This window comes from Pieris brassicae, chromosome 8, assembly GCF_905147105.1.
Source record: "Pieris brassicae chromosome 8, ilPieBrab1.1, whole genome shotgun sequence".
Taxonomy (NCBI): Eukaryota; Metazoa; Arthropoda; class Insecta; order Lepidoptera; family Pieridae; genus Pieris; species Pieris brassicae.
In genome coordinates, this window is record NC_059672.1 from 1,723,726 (window position 1) to 1,743,428 (window position 19,703).

Below are 19,703 nucleotides of genomic sequence, written 5' to 3' on the forward strand. Positions count from 1 at the left end.
TACATTCCCTAATCGCAATACCGCTGTATTGCGATTAGGGAAAGTAGGAAATGCCAGCATTAAAGGTACACTCCCACAGGAACCAAACTTTTGAAATTAGTTTTAATTTTCTATTTTATTAATTCATAATTATTATTAGTACCAAAATTGTAAATACTTGAAGGTATCTTGACTAGCGTTTACATCTGTTTGTTTGATTAATGTTGCCTCGGTAATGGCCTTGGTATCCGCAATATAATTAGTTATTTTGTAACAATAGGTCATTTCTCACGCTCGAGAACATTTTGGTTTTTCCTTAACATGTTAGAAATATTGCACCTACGTGGTATCACGGAGGTTTTATGTATCATATAAAAATTTATTTGTATTTTTTTCTATAGCCTAGTATTTAGGTATACACTAATATGCACATTTAACACTCGGTACGATGAAGGAAAACATCGTGAGGTAACTAGCATGCCTTATAGCCAAAAAGTTGACGATGTGTGTCAGGCACAGAATGTTACTTGCCTATTAGAAAACGCCACAGAACAGATACAGATATTTGAGGGCCAGATCTAATTAAAGTGGGTTGTAAAACCATTGGTATACTATCTATGTATAGTATTCAGTATATAGGATACACCATACTTTTATTAACAAATAATAAATCAGCAGAAATTTCTTTAAATTATTTATATAATTCGATATTTGTATGTTTTGATAACATGAAAATATTTTACTTTTATTTCACATACTATGTATATATTTGATTAAAATTTCAATAGAACTCAATAGCTGACGCCGTCAAGTCAATAGTTAGCGTGATTACTATAATCTTCAGGCAGAAAAATAAATTTCTCTGGTTGCTTGTATACAATTTTTTTTCTAATTTTACTCACCTCCTCCAACTTAATGTTTTCCTTAAATTATATAATTTAAAAACCATTCAAAACCAGGCCATTTTCATGCGGATAATTATCATCAAATTCTGTGTGCTTAAAAGTAAACAATATACGTAAAGCTTACAACACATCTTAGTAATTTAGCACCAATCACGGAAACAAACACAACTCCAAAGTATTTGCTACCATATTAACTGTAGGCGCCGCTTCTGAAATTTATATTTGTTCCTGCCATTGTATTATGAAATAAAACAGATACCATCAAAACATAACTTGTACATGAAGTCTTTGAACTCAGTTCTTATACCGTAAGTATGTAATACCAACTCGTAATTAGCTATTATATTTTAAATTAGGAACTTGGAAGAAGTTTTGGAGCTTAAAAGAAATCCTCAAAGGTAAGCTCCCAATTAAGTTAAAGAAAAAGGTGGTGGATTCCGGTTTGTCAGGCTGCCTTGCCTGACATATGGAGCACAAACTTGGTTTTCAAAAACAAAACAAAAGCCAAAGTACGTTCGTGTCAACGTGCGATAGAAAAGAGTATTCTCGGAATTCAATTACGCGACCAACATAAAAGTGAATATATTCGCTGAAAAACCAATATGATGCTGAGCAATATGCCCTTAAACTTAAATGGAGATGGAGCCCGAAGAGGGCCCCTCTTAGTTAAAACTATAAATTTATCTTTTTTATCAAATGTTTGTCAAAGATGTGGAATAAAGGCTTATTATTATTATATTTTAAATAAATAGATTCACTAATGAATCGTGTTTATGAAAGTAGTAGTTTTATGCACAACTAAGTTATAGGAGGTCAAATATGGCCTGTTTCGAGAGAAGGAAAGAGGCCGTGTCTTTTTTGCTCGACCTGGCTGGACAGATGTCCAAAATAAACTTTTAATTGGACAGCCACAAAATTATTGACGTATTCACGTATTACACGGGCACTACAGATTTACGTTAATTGTCACTAGCATGTGAAGAATGTATTTTGTCGAGAATGTGATGATGTATTTTCTTCTTTTGCTAAGGAATTTGTGTTTCTCGTCTTTGAATCTCACCTTTAGAATTGTCGTAAAGCCCTTGAAACGACGAATTATGCAAATAATGTAATAAATTTACATTTATTATCATTAATATTTAGATTCGAAAGATAATTAATTAAAGTAAATTGCAATGGTCGTCACTTATCTGTTGGCTTTTCAAGTGAAACTCTAGGCGCATGAGGGTAATTTTTTTATGGATGAAACGTCTCGAAGATGTGCGGCCTTTTTTGTCGAAGAAAATGTAGAGAGTGATTAAGACCCATTGGGAGAGAGTGAGAAAGGGAGATCGAGAAAACATACACCTTATTGGTTGATGTATTCGTTTAGTAGTTACATACTTAGTATTGTCTTTTGTTAAAATAGCTTTTACACATTAAGAAAAACACTTTTTGAACGGATTAAAGCTATGTATTATTATTAATAACTTATATAATTTACATAATTCTAAATTTTAATTTTTTTTTTCGACGTTTCGCGTGCTTTAACCTAAGCTTAGCTTTAAACCGTTCAAAAAGTGTTTTTCTTAGTTACATACTTATTAGAACTTTACATGGCAATTCTGTCGCATCATATCATCTATTGGGGCTTTTACCTTAGTAATAATTAATTTACAACTTCACTGTTGACATGTGTACTTTGTACACGTACCTACTTTTTTTATTAGAATAACTAAAAACCCTTTTTTAAATTTTCTTGTCTGAGATTGATAGATATTGTATAAATAGTGATTATTTATGAAGAATTTTATAAACATAGCTAAGCATACCCATCCAATTCGATGTCGTAATGCAAAAGCAAAGAAAATGTAAGTGGTTTTGCGTATTTATTATCCTTATTTATAGTGACAAGCACTACACTTTTATTAGACGTTCCATATTTTACATAACCACTATTATGCTTTGCTCATTAAAGATTTTCTCACGACCCTGATGAAAACCCAACAAGGTAGAAGGAAGTAGATTTCTGTATTGTCCTACACGAAAAAAATACACCTCAACACAATATCTCGTAACTTACTGCCAAATTTACAGGATGCTATTTATTTTCTATTCATCTTTAAATGTCTTTGATGAAACTGATTCACAACACGGATTTTTAGTCAGTTAAAAACAGCGCCTGATTCCATAGTCTTAATATTACACTTACGTATGCATATTCACAACTTTAATTAAGTTAGAATCTTTGAATAGACACAGGTAGTAGAGTTTGCTTTTCATAGAGCATTGTTCAAATAGACTTCCGTAAATATGGAATCTATTAATCGTTGTCTGCACAACTTAACGCCTGAAAAGGGGATCTCCAAAGCGCGAACAGATACTTTAAAAAAAATTGCACGTTTTGGTGACGTCATTCATTCTCAGTAAAATAAATTTAGGGTTTTGTACCGGAGTTTTTTCCTCTTTGTTTTAGGATTTTGTTATAGTAAGCATAAGTTCACTGATTTATAACAATTCTATGTTGCATATTTGGCTATTTGTGAAATGCTTTTGCAAAACATAACTATGAGATTATATATATATACTCACTAATATGAGATTCAAGTATCGAGACTTATCGAGACTCCTGCTAAGTCCTCACTACGATTATGATCCAAAGATTGGTCGAGTGCTAGTATTATATAGTTGGTTTTATAAGTCTCTCTAGTTCTCTATCACAAATCATGTCAAACAGTTTGCCTATATTCAGGAAGTTTTTCTAATTAAGATGAAGATTTCAATAAGAAAACTCTGATGTGGTATTAAGCTTATTGTTTTAATTTAACACAGAGATGTTTTATTACTAAATGCGTGGTATGTTATGAAGTTTGCGTTGTTGTAAAGTACCTCGGTGCGTTGGACTGGACTTTAATATTCGCCCGAATGGTGAAACAAAACGAGGGGAAACCAGCTTGCCTTAGACCCAAAAAGTCGACGGCGTGTGTCACGAACAGGAGCCTCGTTACCTACTTACCTATTTGATAGCCAAAGGATCATGAAACATATATAGAAATCTGAAATCCAGACCTAAAAAGGTTGTAGCGCCATTGATTTATTTGTTCAAAGACCAATAACGTATAACTTGAGATAAATTTCCGTCTTTATGTTTTAGGGTTTTATTACTGTAACTAAAAGAAGAGTTACGAACTAAACCTCCGGCTAAATACAATACCTGAACTTGCTGCCAATCGAACTATGGAAACGTATGCCTACGATTTGAATATTTTTTTGTTCGCCATACTGGATGTGTCTCGCATATTTAGCTATGGTTGTGTAACGGAAGTTGCAGATAAAAATAATAGCCAATATCTTCGATGAAGTGCGTTCAAGTGTTTCCACTTTATTGCAAATAACGGATCTAGGCCAACTCGACTTTATTATCCTTGACTCACCATTACGATAATAATTAAAAGTATAAAAAGCGGTGATAGGATCACATTGTTAACGTTAAGTGAGCGAATCGGTTTTTTAAAATGGATAACCGAGTTGGTAAGATATTTTAAATTAAAAATGTTAGAAAAACTGTCATATTAACCTCAATGTTTATAACTATAAAAAGGTATCACATCGGGTTTATTTACTAATAGTAATTTACGGGGCGTTGTAAAGCAAGAGGAAGGCGGGAATGTTCACGCGTGTTATTTGAAATCCAATATAGAAATGACTTTGATATCCCATAACCATAAGTGTAAGAATCAGAGTTGCAATTTAACGTTAAGTATAACATGTCACATGTATGACATGTCACATGTCATAATCATATTGGATTTGTCATACGGAAGCTATACCTAGCAGTGAGCTCCGACTATGAGATCGCCGTGAATCTAATCTAGCAAATTCTCAACTCAAACTCAAAGCTTGAGTTTTGAGATGCATATTGTACATTTAACGTCCACCAACATACATTTTTTTTTAAATATTAGCCTTTATCTTAATAATGATTACAGTTAGGAAATTATTTAATACGTAATATTATCTTATTAGAGGTGATTACTATACTCAATCAAATGATTTAATAAATACAAATTTTATACAATTGTCTAATTGGAGAAATAAAAGATTTAAATAATTGAAAGATTATATAAATAATCCGGTAATTGAATGCACTGTTTTAATTGTCTGTGACTAACCCACAATTCCTTTACAGTAATTCTCCTGGCAATTCTCCTTACGTCGGGTGCTTGCTACAGTGTACCGGCTTACCAAGGACCATCACAATACCCAAGTTGTCCTTGCACTAAAATTATGTTCCCCGTGTGCGCTTCCGACGGGAATAGTTTCAATAACCCATGTGAATTTAAGTGTTACAAAAAATTTGTTGACCGGTCGTCCAAGGAGCCATTAAGAGTAGTAAAAGAGGGAAGATGCGATGAATATTAGTATACTTAGGAGGTACAGATTAATATTAAATGAATTAGTTAAAATTGTTTCTATGATGAATTTTTAGAGCAGTCGTTGTCTTATGAAATAATGAATTTAATCACATTTATTTACTAAAATAAATACATGAGTATTACACCCGTAAACGAAACGCTACAAAAGAACTATAGGTTGGCACGTTTAGGTGTATTTTTTCCTAAGAATTTTCCTGTAAAGATAATTGGCCTATGCCTTTTTTTAAATTGTTTCGTGAAAATAATTAGGCTATAGTTTATTCTAAGCAAATGTTTTACTTATTTTGAGAAATTAATAAATATCTTCCGTGCCAAGGGGCTGTCTCTTGAAGAGGGAAATAAACTTAGTGAGAAAGACGAAAGAAGATGTTTTAAATGTATACTCCTATGTACTGTGAAATCAAACTCTAACCAAGGGGATACCTACATCCCTTCAAGACAGAAATTTATGGGATTATTTTTTTTGCAGTTTTCACATTTATATTATTTTGTATCCTGTCAACACTCTGTCAAGTATGGGAGTGGAGCGAGAAGTATTGTTTTTGTACAACAGAATATCAGCCCATATGTGCCTCCGACATGAAAAGATATAAAAACATTTGCACTTACAATTGCAGAATTAATTTTATTGAAACATATTCAATGCCAATGATTGAACAAGTGGATTGTAAATTACTGCAACCAACTTTGAAGAATTAAATGCATTTATTTACATTATATACTAATTTATTGTGAAATATATAAAAATAACATTATTTAGAGTCTTAATACCATAGTATGGTACATTCTGCCTTAATTTTATATACAAAATATGTTTACTATTACATAATATATGTAATAAACTATAATTATATCTTTAATATCCACTCAAACATGAAATTACACTGTGCAACTATAGTTTTGATGGTAATAGTTCATGAAGTTCAAATTTTTTTCTTAAAAAGTCACATTGATAGCTTTCAGTTGGAAGGAAAGATTGTAGAAAAAAGTTAGTAATAAATCCTGTAATACCCCATATTTTATGTTTCTCATATAAAAATACTGGAAGAATAGTTTTCTCAAACTCCAAGTGTGCATGGTTTTTTCTATCACAAAGAGCTGACATAGGTACTGTAAATATTTCTTCTACTTCATAGACATTTGGTATGAGAGTCTGATTCTCAAAATTTTTAATTAAACCAACAACAGGTGTAATAAGCATATTCTTATCTCGTCCTTGAACGCTAGACATCGCAGACCAGACTTCAACTGCTTCTGGAGGCACGCCAATTTCTTCTTCAGTCTCTCTTAAAGCCGTTTCTATTACATTTTCATCTTTATCCATCTTTCCACCCGGAAACGACACTTGTCCTGCATGGCTACTTAAGTTAGTAGATCGCGTAGTGTATAGTAAATGCACTTCATTATTTATTACACACATTGGAACTAAAACTGAAGCTTTCTTTTTTGGACTTACATCTTCTAACACAAATTCAGGCAGGCCCCTTAAGCATGCTATACATCGTTCACGAGCTGAAGCTGTTAATAATCTTTGAGGAGAAAACATTTTAACTGTATTACATAATTTATGGACAAAAAAATCTGTTGTAATTACTAATGTACTTTTCAATCTGTACTTTGAACTTCAGTTTTTAATTTAAGATTTAGATAAGTTTTAAATTGATAATGTAAACAACCAAGTGATATGATAATTGACAACTACGAAATAAGAATTATTTTAGCAAAAGTACTCTGTGCTGACAATGAATAAACAACAGACAATAAATTATTGTCAGTCCTGTTTCAAGTCTGAATCTCTAAGAACTTAATGACATTGATAATTGGTATTACAATTTCGTTTTGTTAACTCAAATATAATTAATTTTAATATAATCAAAAATTGATTTTTGAACTTCACTCCAAACTTTTATTCTAAATTTGTAAGTATTTACCTAAGTAAACTGTCTAAACAACAGTTGACGCAAGTCGATAAAAACAGCAAAGTAAAAATTAGTTGATTCTGCTATAAACATGCATTCAGCATAAAACCAGTAAAAAGGATGGCTACGTCAGTGATTGGGTTTCATAATCTTTTTTCTCTTGCATCCCGCGAAAGATGTATGCTAAACTTTAAAAAGTTTCGTGTGCCATTCACTAACAAAAATAAGGTACCCAGCGGGAGTGCAGCGGTGCTGATCCCCATGTGCCGGGTCAACGATCACGCCACATTGCTGTTCACTGTACGATCTGCTAAATTAAATAGCCACAGTGGTCAAATTTCATTTCCCGGTGGGAAGACTGATAAAGGTGAGACCCCAGTGGAAACTGCTTTAAGGGAAACACAAGAGGAAATAGGGCTTTCTTCATCCAAGATAGATATTTGGGGACATGGTCCTTCCTTTCCTGGGAAGGATTTTAAACTAATGATTACTCCTATTATAGCTTATGTTCCGGATTTCACTGTTGACGATTTAAAAATCAATGAAGAAGAAGTGACTGAGGTGTTAGCCGTGCCTATACATATTCTTTGTGACCCTAGTAATCAGTATCATACTCAATTTAGAAATGGATTTGTCTTGCCTGTATTTTTGGCAGAAAATTATAAAATTTGGGGTATCACCGCTTATATTACTCATGTGTTCCTGACATGTTTACTCCCTAGACACATGTATAGAAATGAATGGATGAAAAAGAGAATTACTTTAGATGAGGACTGGGAACAGTAGAAAATATGTACATTACAATTACTGAGGCAACTGTCTTAAATGCATGTGTGCAGAATTGATTACAATTAATTTTATATGTTGTTGAATAAATTTACACTTGTTTTATTACAAATGGTTTATTAAAAATTACAAAAGCTATAGATATATCACAATTAGCATTTATGCACTTTGTATAAGATTTTATTGAAAAGCTATTAAATAGAAGACATTTTATTTATGTAAAAATAAAATTAAACTGAGGAAAACTAAATAATGGAACCAAGGAACAAATGAAAGTCAAATAAAAAAAAATATTTATCCAGGTTTATTCCTTAACTATTACATTATAATCTAGAACATTAATTTACCTATACATTGTCCAATTGACATGATTGATATCTTTTGCCCTTCTTCGGTAGGTAATATGTACTTGTATTGTATAGGTGTACTACATAGTTTTTATGCAAAAAATATATAGTGGTAATTCTATTGCATAAATAGGTGGACAAATTTAAAGCCCTGCACTTAGTGACCTAGACATTTTGGATATGGGTTTCACCAAGAAAATAAGTACTAAACTACCTTCATGAAGGTAACATTGAGGCAAGAGCAAAGATAAAGGCAGAGGTTTATAAAAATGGCGATGTTTCTTAAAACTAAATTATGTCCAAAAATAATCTGCATTTTTGCAAATATAATAATAATATGTCAAATTTCGTTGTGTTTGAACACTAAATAATCAACTTCTCTAATAACAATAGAAAAATAATTTAATCTGAAGTATGTGCCACCTCTGCCCGTCTTAAATAAATGGCCACATATATCGCTACTACAACAATCAAATGCAACCAATTCGTCCAAACAATAATGCTAATGGTACTTTTTTTAAAATATAAAAATAAACATTGGATGGACGAGGATATGTGGGGTGGGATATCACATGATAATTATTTTTAATATGTAATCCAAAAGGTCGTTGGATTTCTCTGTGCTATTGGCAAATACCAAATTGTAACGCCACTTATGCCTCCATATTTTAATTAACTCGTTATTCTTCAGCATTCGAATCGTTGACGTCAACTGGAATAGATGTTGTGAATGTTGGAGTCTCCAACTCTTCGTGTTTCTTCATTTTAAGAGCCTAGAAAATAACGATTATTTCATGTCCGTTATAATTTTCATATTTAACAAGTTAATATTTACAAATATAAAAACAATTTTGGTCAATCAATAGCCACTGCATGTTCGCATTGAACTTGGTAGGTATGTACAATATTATTTAGGTAAACAGCCACACTACATAAACTTAAAGACAATGTAAAATGTAGTGTTAGAAGATTAGAAATTATGGTATGAGGTACATGGTTAATATTTCAAAACCTCAACCAACCAAGCATAGGCATTATTATTAATAAAATTGAAGAATTTAGTCTAGTTTCTCAATACTGCATTCATAATCTTTTTCACAATAAGTTTCGTGTGGTACAGTAATTATAAAAATGCTAGCCATAGGTCTGTATTTTAACGCCAATCAAAATTTAGATTATGTTTGTTAAACTTGTTTAAGTGTTTTTTCTTGAAGTCACTCAGCCCATAAATACATTTGTTCAAATATATTCAAAGACTAAAACATCCATAAAGCTAAAACCAGAGACCCAAAACTCTAAATATCATATTCGCTGCATCTCTTACAATTAATCATATTAAAACCAGCCCAAAACTAATTTATTAATGAGTCACAACCTATTCAGTAGTTATTTGACTTTCGAAAAAAACATTGTAAACTTTTGACATGAAACATAAATTTTAATTTATTGTTTCTTAGTTCATATCATACCCATGGCAATTAAAAACTATGAGTTATCTAACTGGTCATAGACAACCTTGTCTATGCGGGACATATGACAAATACATAACAAAAAGCATTGCACAGATTATGTTATGATGAATTTCTTATTTTTATGAATATGTTTATGTACACAGCTTGTTACGTTGTTACGACACATTAACCCGTAACATACCGGCTCAGTTGGTTCGTCTTTTCTTTGCCGCGTCAACGTTGGAGATAGTAAACCTTTTGTTGCTATCTGCATGATGGGGTTGAGAAAAAGAACATGGTACAGAAGATATAGACATAAGATATAAAATTCAAGACATTTACATTGTAGAAAGATGAAAGACTAACAGATAAAAGAAAAAACATGTTCCACGTCCAACTGATAACCTTTCCTTCGGAGTTTTTCAAGTCGGTTAAAAGGGACCCGTTACCAAACGTAAATCTTATTATAATGTTGAAAAAATCTATCACTCGTACCTATGCCTAACTTTGACTCCAGTTAGCAAAAAAGCGAATTATATCAATTGTTATATTCGGTGTTGCCATCTTGGATACTAACCAAAATCATATTTTCGTGTTACCATTATAAATAATTGACAGAAATAATATACCTGTTGTAACTTGTAGTGGTTAATAATGTCCTGGTCAGCAGGACAGCTCTGCGTGAACGCGTCAAGTTGGTACATGTGATACATGTAACGCCACAGTGACCGGAAACTCGTCTGAAACACATATCTCTTGATAAATCGCATAGACAATAAACATTAGATATATAAAATATAATCTGTATTATTCACCGATGGATTTAAAAGGTGACTTTTAGCTGTAACAATTTGAAAAGTCAGATGTACCATACAGTGTAAAGGACAAATCATTCTGTTTTTTTACATTATTTAAATAAGAAACAAACCGGTATTTCAAAGTCGACGAAGTATTTTCCAGCGACGCGGATGTGCTGCAAGCGGGGCATCAGCTCGCAGTCAAAACAGCACATGGTGTCGCCTGTCAGGAACCTGAAATATTAATTTCCAAATAAGCGTCTGGTAGACAGTTCAGGTGAACACAGAGCTGGTGTTTACTTTATTGAAGGTACTATTTATACATTTTAAATCATTATTATGTAAATCTTTACGATCACCAACCCCTACAGACTTGGCTAGAATAGACAAACCTTGTCCCCCTGCGTTCCAGCAGCCCATCAATACGTCCCAAATGAGCACGCAGAGATGCCGATTTCTGTTCATCCTTGCGGACCAGCACTAACTTCAGCTTAGAGTACAGGTTCTCGATCAGCGACGCTACTTCTTTATCCTGGAAAATATATATTTTTTAATATAATTGTAAGTAATGTTTTCGTAGGCAGAGGAATAAGGCTTATCATACAATAGTAAAAACAAATGATCACGATACAGAGTCAAAAACCTTAGGTACAGACTCAAAAAGGTTGTAGCGCAACTGGTTTTTTTTTGTAGAGTTCCGTGTTTTGTGTGGTGTATGTACATGGAATATTTAATATATTCCATGTATATAGTAACAATGTAGTTCAAAATTGATAAGGTTGAGCTCCCGTGATGGTTTCTTAAATTACGATTCCTCTAATAAACATTCCTATAGTCAATTTCGATACATGACATGTTATAATTCAAATTAAATCTGATTAATTGATATGTATATATATAAATAATAAACTGAATTTCCAATAAAAACTGTTCCTAGCTGTTCCTTCCTAGTTTCTATATATTTATGCCTTCAGAAATTTGTGCTTCATAGCTGCAGTATGAGGTCTGTTTAAAAAAAAAAAAAACAGTGGCGGTACCACTATATAGGAGGCGTATCACCAAGTGATCTTCTATCTGAGGCATGTCTTCTATTTTTAAACTTGAAACAAGCCGGTTTTTTACGATGTTTTCCGAGCGAGTGTTAGACAGCAATACCATTGGCCTACGGATGGGCAACGATACTACGACCACAGACATGAAACGCACGATAAAGCCACAAATACCGCTTTTTAAATTCTTAACGATACTTGCAAGTATTTAATTAATACATAATGTCCCATCCCAACGAGCAGTGTTGGCCTAGTGGCTTCAGCGTGCGACTCTCATCCCCGGCTGTGCACAAATTTTCTTTCTATGTGCGCATTTAACATTAGCTCGAACGGTGAAGGAAAACATCGTGAGGAAACCGGCCTGCCTTAGACCCAAGAAAGTCGACGGCACAGTCAGGCATAGAAGGCTGATCACCTACTTGCCTATTCGATTAAAAAATGATCATGAAACAGATACAGAAAACTGAAGCCCAGACCTAAAAAAATGTCCCATAGGCAACATTTATACCATTTCTTGTTGGCGCCACATAAAGCCACTAAATTGTTGCCATAGTAAATGCCCTTATATAACAATGATACGCGTATGATCGTGTCACATACAATTGTTGTTACCGAAGTAGGTGACCACATATTTGTTCATATTTACAGAGAACTCTTAAAACAAGTTTAGCCATCTCAAGTATTGAATGTAAATAATGTGTAACTCGTTGATAACCTACGATTTGTTTCATAATATTAAAAAGCAATAACTAGTTTTATACCAGCTGCCGATGAAGAAAAACCTTCAGGATTCTCAAATCCGAGTCCTTAGTTACAATAATAAAACTGCCATATTTGAGGTTTTTTAATTTATTGGAAACTGACTACGCCTATATAAGTCAAGTTATGTAACGCCTATCATTAAAATATTAATAATCTATTTAAATATAATCGCTACGCGAAGACGGCTGGATAAATTCAAGGATTTAAAAAAAAAAAAAACTAAAAAATATATTAACATAATTAAGAGGTTGAAAAACGTTACCTATTCTTTTTATGACATAAAATTATTATTTTCTTATGCAAATTGCGTCATCCAGCTCAGCATTAGCTTATTGGCACACGTCAGCATCGTTTGATTTCAATTATTGAAAAAAAAACAAGGACGATGGTTCACGATACAGGTGAACAGCTCCTCTAAACTAAAGGGAAGATCCTCAACTAGTGTCTAATGGAATCTCGCTGGTCTGAAGGACTTTAAGCTTGGCTCGAGCGTGACCCGGACCTCGACTTGGGCTGTGGCGGGGTAGGACTGACTGACAACCGACTGAATAGCGGTTAGCAATAGCGCTTTAGCTGCCAGGATGCGCCGCGGCTCGATGAGGCCGCTGGCCACGCACCGCCTGGTACGAGTGCTACATTGCGATTTCATAATAATGCAACTATCTCGCTGGCCGCAAGTGCACATAGAGGGTAGCTGTTCAGCTATAACGTCCTACACCGTATGACTATAACGATGGAAATACCTGAACGAATAAATTGTGGCCACCAGGCACGGATTTCATGATGTGCCGTTCTATCTTCTCATTCTCGAGGATTGCAAGGCCGTTGTCGATGAGGATCGGCGGATGTGTTGCCTCGAAGTTGGTGCGGAAGTCTGGAGGTGGCTTTTGCATGTCCACTGTTGTTACCTGAAAGATTTGGACCAATATTGTATTATAAAGTTTAGCGCTTACAGCTGTGGTCGGCCTAGTCAAGAATTTGTATTTTAGTGTTATATGTTACAGATGAGGGAGCAGTAGCAGCAAACTTTAAAATATGTTTACAAAGTCTTCTACAGAAACTTTTAAGTTTTACCCATATCTATTTTTATATTAATTATTAGTAATTTTATCCATATTAATTTTTATTATGAACACTCAGTATTTCTTTTATTTTTTCATTACTAGTTGTCAGGAAGATCGCTTGTTAAGCCGTCTATTGAGTCCCCAATCATTTATATTACTTGTTTTTATTTGTAACGAAAATTACATAAATAAATAACATTCTTACACCACTCTTAAATTAACAATTTTAACAACCTCATCTTATTTTGCTTTATTTATAATAAATATTGTTTTTGAATATAACACAACTCTGAAATGTCTTTTTTAGTAATAAACGCCTTATAAAAAATAGGTATTAGACATTTCGTTTCCACACGCCATAACTATAGTTTTAGTGTTAACACTGAAACGAGACGTAACTATGAAAAACAAAATTCGCTATACAGTAGTCCCTGTAGATCTGGAACGCGTTATATGAAATCGCGTTGTAGGAGTATTGTAAACCAGTTTTTTTTATTAACAATGTTACACAAATGCAACCAAGTTTAGTTTAATTTTATATAAACACAATTGAAACAGTTGTAAATGTACGCAAAATTAATTATGGATTTGAAAACTCTCCGCGTTCAATATGGGGGACGGAAATCGCGTATACGAAAACGCGCTAAAATCCCCCCTGAACTCCCCCCTGGGCATACTCGAGTCACGCTTAGTCGTCTTGATTCACTATCACTACAATCTCAAAGGTTTTGTATTGCCAAGTTGAAGGTTTAATCTTTCATGTTAACATTGTTGCTCATAATACACACTTGACCGTAGCAGTGCTCCTATTGATTTTTTAACGTTGATTAGAACTATAAATAGAGGCTAATCCTCACATTTATATCATCTCGTAATCAGTATGGCTAATGTCGTAACATAGTCTCAGCAAATTAAGTACATAATAATGTTACGAAGACGGGTCGACTGCAATGTTTCTAGATTTTTCCACTACTTAGAGAACTTTTCAGCAGGCTGTAATATGATTTCTGACCGTTTCAGGAGAGGGTCAATCACATATTAGAAAATTGTAATTTCCATAATGTTACCCTAGTTTTCAGGAAGCTGAAACCTTTTTTCAGTCAGTTTCAGAACATGTGTAGTCGATTGGTGCAGTTTTCAGGGGACCCGTTTTCAGGCGTTTTCAGGCCTAGTTATACCCCTTTGATGAAGGAATATTCTAGACCGAACTTTCTAGGTGTGAGACAAGGACGAAATGATACGAGAGAGAGAGAGAGAGAAGATCAGAACTTTCTCGAAACTAGACGAGCACTCTAGAACGCCGTACGACAAGGACGGAGCAACGTGCGAAAGAGACAAAGAGTGCGGACGTTCTAGAATTGTGCAATCGCTACTCAGTAGCAAGCCCGCCTAGAAAGTTCTCGAATATTGTTTAGAATTATTCCCAGGGATATATAAGCGAGCCGAAACGCGACTAGTCGCCTTTAGCTTTGAATGCGATAACAAGAGCGAAACACCGAAGTGATAAAGTGCGAATAAAGTGAATATAAGTGATAAAGTACTGTGCGAAGTGTGCATAAGTGAAGTAATAAGTGACTGTGTTTTTGTGTGTTATAAGTACATTTCTGCAATCAATTTGTGCTCATAAATTCCTCATTGATTTTTCAAGAAATAAACCCTTGAAGAAATCTACGGCATTTTCTATCCGATCCCCTAGCTCGTAACAATAATAATAATGGCCTTTCATTTCAGATACTTTTACACTTAAACAAATTTATATTTCTATCTCTTTCTTTCAGGTCTGTGTGCCTTTTCTGGCCTCCTTCAAATGCGGCAATTCCTCTCTAAACTATGCCACTCTTTGCCATGTAGCACCTACTGTTTTCTTAATTTGGTCCTTCCTTCTAAGTTGTCTTCTTTCATGCGTTTATGTACACACCATGAGATTCAAACGCTGAAGCTATTAGCTGATCATTCATACATATGAAGAAAACAATTTTTAATCACGCTTTAGGGGCTGAGAATTAAGTATAAGAGCAATGTTATGACAAACTCGAAGTCATGCTGTGCTTTTTCTATCCGCAATGAACTCTTTCTAGTACTTCAAAGAAAAACTAAGAGAACAAGGGAAGTCCTAGACTCAAAAATATATCATATAAAATATCTAAACCTTCAGTCAAGATATAGTACCTAGATGCTAAGTATGATATACATATATGTCAAAAAGGTTTTGTAGTTTGTAAATTTTTGTATAAAGGGTGCTAATGGATAGTTGGGGGGTACTTTTAGAATGAGTCTTTCCATTTAAAGTACCCGCAAACTAAAACGCGTGGAAAGAATATAGATTGTATTTACGGCAAACTTATCCAAGTTTGCCGTGAGAGCATAAGAGGCCGCGATTCGCAATTTCTCTTCCAGAGTTACAGAAGGGTTCTGTCTCTCATATAGAGGACTATAAAACCATAGAAAACAATAACAGACGAACATTTGCTTCAAATTGAATAAGAGTCCCTTGAAGTTTAAGAATGAGTCATAAATACAAAAGTTAAATGCATCTAATTGTCGCTTATAAGGGGTACTAACTGACACGGTAAACGTTGTTTGCCTTGTGTATTTCTAGAAAACATTTTTTAGTTCAGTAAAAATAACTATCTACTATAATAAAAAAATGTTTGATCGTAGTGGGGTGAAAATTAAAGGTTAAATGTATTTTTACAAGCTGTATCATAAAAAAATTGTCTTAAAAAAACTATATATTTAGGGGTGGACCAACCACCCTCAACATGTTAATCAAAATATATTGTCCGATTCTTACACCTAACCAATATGTACACAAAATTTCATAACAATTGGTTGAGATATTTCGGAGAACTTTAGTTCTAAACGAGAATTTTATATATTAGATCAATTATCGATCTCACTTGTTCAAGCGAAAAATGACTGACATGTTTCACTTATAGATATTTTAGGAGGGCAAAATGACAGGACCCGGTAAATTCTGTCATAAATAGAGTTGTCTCCCTTACCCAGTCAACACTTACGCAGGTTTGACTGTATATAAACTTAATTCAAATAATATTTCATTATTAACGTTTTGTTTAAACGGTTCATGATCCACCCCAGCACACGGGCCTAAGCCAAGTGAAGATTTCTTGCCGCATTTAATATTACAGATACCGGCAAACTTCTTGAGCATTAAACAAGGGAGTGGGGGGAAAGTTTGCGCATCGTAAACAGCGCGGGACACAAACGTCAACTGATTTACCAATCGCGCGATCTACACGCCACTATCCCGCCGCTTTATAATAATTTTGTTTTAGTTTAATATTGTATTATAATAAGTCTCGACTCACATTACTGGTTGTAGCGCCAGAATATTCTTTATTTACCTCATCTGAACAAATTGAGAATTAAATTGTACTCAATAAAAATGTACTCACTTTTAGGCTGATGGTCTTGAGCTCCGCTAATAGATAGAGATCCATAAAGTATTCCTGACAGAAGAGACATGCACCTTTTCGTCTGCCATCAATCGTTGACGCCTGAAAACAAATAATTACATAATTAGTACAAAGAATGGATCAGGGCTTAGAGTTTTATTATTATTGCTTAAATTGCAAGTATATCGGACACGTTTAAATAACACATAAATTACGAGCTCATTCAGCTAATCAGACAAGGCAGGTAGAAGTAGACCTCGCCACAGACGAAAGGCTTGTTTGAAAAAACTTTAGACAATCTTTTGGCCGAAGCACCAAGTCATTGTTAAGAAGCGCGGCATACAAAATTAAACCAGCCATAATGATCGCCAACCTTCGCAAAGAGATGAGACTATAAAAAGAAGATTGCTCAAATAAACTAAAAGTACAGAAAAATTCAGATGCGAAGTGCTTTGAGCTTGGTGACTGAACGGCTATACCACAGAACGAATTCCTCATAAACAGAAGGAAAGGAAAAGGTTTTATACTTTATAAAAATGCATCAAACCTTAAATATATGACCCAAGTAATGATATCTAAGATTAGCCAAAAATACCTGTGAAGTCTTGCAATTTTTTCGGATGTTATTTTGAGATTTGAGGGTTAACGCGGAGCAATATGATGTCCTTTGTCCGTATACATTAATTATGCGAACTGTTCGAAGTTTTAGGCTTATCATTGTTGTATACGTTGAATGTGTATATAATATTTATAAGAATTATACTATTATATATAATAGTATATTTGTTTTATAGGATAGGATGGCAACGGCACGAAAAAAAAGGCAGTCATCGCAGCCCATGGGCACTCATTTTAGTGAGTGCGTTGCCGATTTACTCTACATATACAATGGATTGTTAATGACAATTGATAAGATATAACAATACCTAAATTAGGTTAATAGTGATTAAAAATCCTATCTTAAGGTAACTTTTTTTAGTTTGGTGCAACCACATTTTCGACATCAACAAGCTTGGTACTTGGTACAAAAAAAATATTAATATATATATAGTATAAAAAGCCGTATTTGATATATCCATATTTTTTTGTTAGTAGATTAATTTCGCAATTAAGAGACGCAACATACAGTTGAATTTTTTTTACTTCTTTTGACCAATAAATATTTAATTAACGAGAATAACTTACTGTATCTAATAAAATATGTTTATATGAATCGAAAAATAGAAAACTATTATATTGACTTTAAAACTGCAAGTAGTTCAAGAGATCGCTTGAAAGCGATAACGCCATGAATTTATTAAATAATTAAATTTACAGACAGGCATAGATAATTTATTAAAGATACTCACAAATAGAAATATAACAAAAAAATATGAAAAAAAAAAAACGAATAAGGTACAAATTAAGTGTGTAATCTGTGTGTATTGTGGTTTTAACTGGCCCTGGCATTATCCTGTGGAGCAGACGTGTTCCACAGCGCTGGTCATTCTGCCAGAGACCACAACAGTTAGTTTTGCCCTCAGTCGCAAAAAAAAGTAAAATAATGTAAGAATAGAAAAAATAATAATTACAGTGGAAGTAAATATTAAAATGTTGCCATAACATTTATTTATTGATAACAGAAATACATACATAACATATATTGCCATTACTAAATGCAATTTTCGCGGCAATGCGTCAATAAATTTAACTTCAACCGTATAAGTACTTTCCCCATAGTATTTTTGTATAAATTAAAAAATTTCTGTCAATCTGTATTATGATTATTTGTCAATGACATTTTGGGTTTTAGGCAAGCTGGTCCTCACCATGTTTTTCTTCACCGTTAGCGTGGTGAAGGACGTAAATAATTCATTTATTCAGTTGAATCACTTTGAATTGTCAACTCTACCGCCTGTTCAGAATCGCGACCAGCAACCAAGGAGAAAGGCAAGGACCTCGGGCTAGTTTTTTTTTTTATTTTTTTGATCGACCTAAGTTATTTACAATGCTTTTATTAGAGTTAAATTAAATAGCCGGAGCAAATTATTTTTAATTCCAAGCATCCTTATCTTATAGGTAATATGATGTTTTATAATAAGCTTTCCTAGAGACCTTTTGTTTTATAATTATCTTAAATATATTATTTGACAAGTTTACCAGATCTCTTGGTAGTGTCGCCACTAGACCAACACTGCTGTGAACAACCGATGCAAACAACTATTACTTGCGTGAAGCAAACCTAAACATAGCATTTACTAATTTATGTATTACGGTATATGTATTAAAGACTTTTCGGTCATTTAACCTCAATTATGTTGCTCATTTTGAGTTAATATTATAATTACAATTATATTTTGGCTCGAATTTAAGACAACTTAAATTACAAATTAAATTTTGTAATTATTCTTGTCGTAATTATCATTATCATTACAAGTTTGGGTGTGCAGTAGTGGTCTGTTTTTACGCCACAATGCGCAAGCGAGTTGTATCTTTGGTAAGCTAGAAGGCTGGATTACATGGGTCAATGTAAATGACTCCATGTAACCTTTTTTAAATTTTATTAGTAAATACTCTTACTAACAAATATGTTAATAAAAAATGTGTGTGTATACTAGTGTACACACTTAAGAAGTGAAATTTCTTCATGACCTTACTTTTCGAAAAATGATCTACTATATGCAACTTTACAGAAATTGGTTGAATAAAGTTAAATTAGATAAAGTTTAACAAAAGGCTTTTATAATCATAGACATGAATACAAATAACACAATTATTTCATTTTACCTTATTACTACTAAGATTATTATAGAATTTCAATAATTGTAATA

At 33.4% G+C, this 19,703-nt stretch overlaps 3 protein-coding genes across 4 annotated transcripts in view; 1 reads left to right on the forward strand and 2 right to left on the reverse strand.

Moving 5' to 3' along the window:
- Nucleotides 1–6,062: 6,062 nt before the first annotated feature.
- Nucleotides 6,063–6,984, reverse strand: LOC123713712 (mitochondrial coenzyme A diphosphatase NUDT8-like). Its single transcript, XM_045667531.1, has one exon. It carries the CDS (start codon nt 6,843–6,845, stop codon nt 6,192–6,194), a length of 654 nt encoding a protein of 217 aa, XP_045523487.1. The 5' UTR covers nt 6,846–6,984; the 3' UTR covers nt 6,063–6,191.
- A 149-nt stretch (nt 6,985–7,133) lies between these two features.
- On the forward strand, nt 7,134–8,142 carry LOC123713854 (mitochondrial coenzyme A diphosphatase NUDT8-like). The gene has a single exon (XM_045667746.1). The coding sequence runs from the start codon at nt 7,339–7,341 to the stop codon at nt 8,002–8,004; it is 666 nt and encodes a 221-aa protein (XP_045523702.1). The 5' UTR covers nt 7,134–7,338; the 3' UTR covers nt 8,005–8,142.
- Nucleotides 8,143–8,287: 145 nt separating this feature from the next.
- LOC123713852 (chloride intracellular channel exc-4) overlaps nt 8,288–19,703 on the reverse strand; it is a 50,102-nt gene continuing 38,686 nt past the window's right edge. The window contains exons 2-8 of one of the 2 annotated variants that reach the window (XM_045667743.1): nt 16,894–16,995; nt 13,154–13,318; nt 10,992–11,131; nt 10,731–10,833; nt 10,432–10,542; nt 10,005–10,070; nt 8,288–9,124 (exon numbers count right to left, since the gene is read on the reverse strand). In XM_045667743.1, the coding sequence (XP_045523699.1) occupies nt 9,032–9,124; nt 10,005–10,070; nt 10,432–10,542; nt 10,731–10,833; nt 10,992–11,131; nt 13,154–13,318; nt 16,894–16,995 (780 nt within the window). In that variant the 3' untranslated portion in view covers nt 8,288–9,031. The remainder of the gene's footprint in view (nt 9,125–10,004; nt 10,071–10,431; nt 10,543–10,730; nt 10,834–10,991; nt 11,132–13,153; nt 13,319–16,893; nt 16,996–19,703) is intronic. The other variant, XM_045667744.1, reaches the window with a different exon arrangement.

Excerpts from the sequence above, each read along its gene's own strand:
- LOC123713712 (XM_045667531.1), bottom strand. The coding sequence starts at position 6,845 with ATGTTTTCTCCTCAAAGATTATTAACAGCTTCAGCTCGTGAACGATGT.
- LOC123713854 (XM_045667746.1), top strand. The coding sequence starts at position 7,339 with ATGGCTACGTCAGTGATTGGGTTTCATAATCTTTTTTCTCTTGCATCC.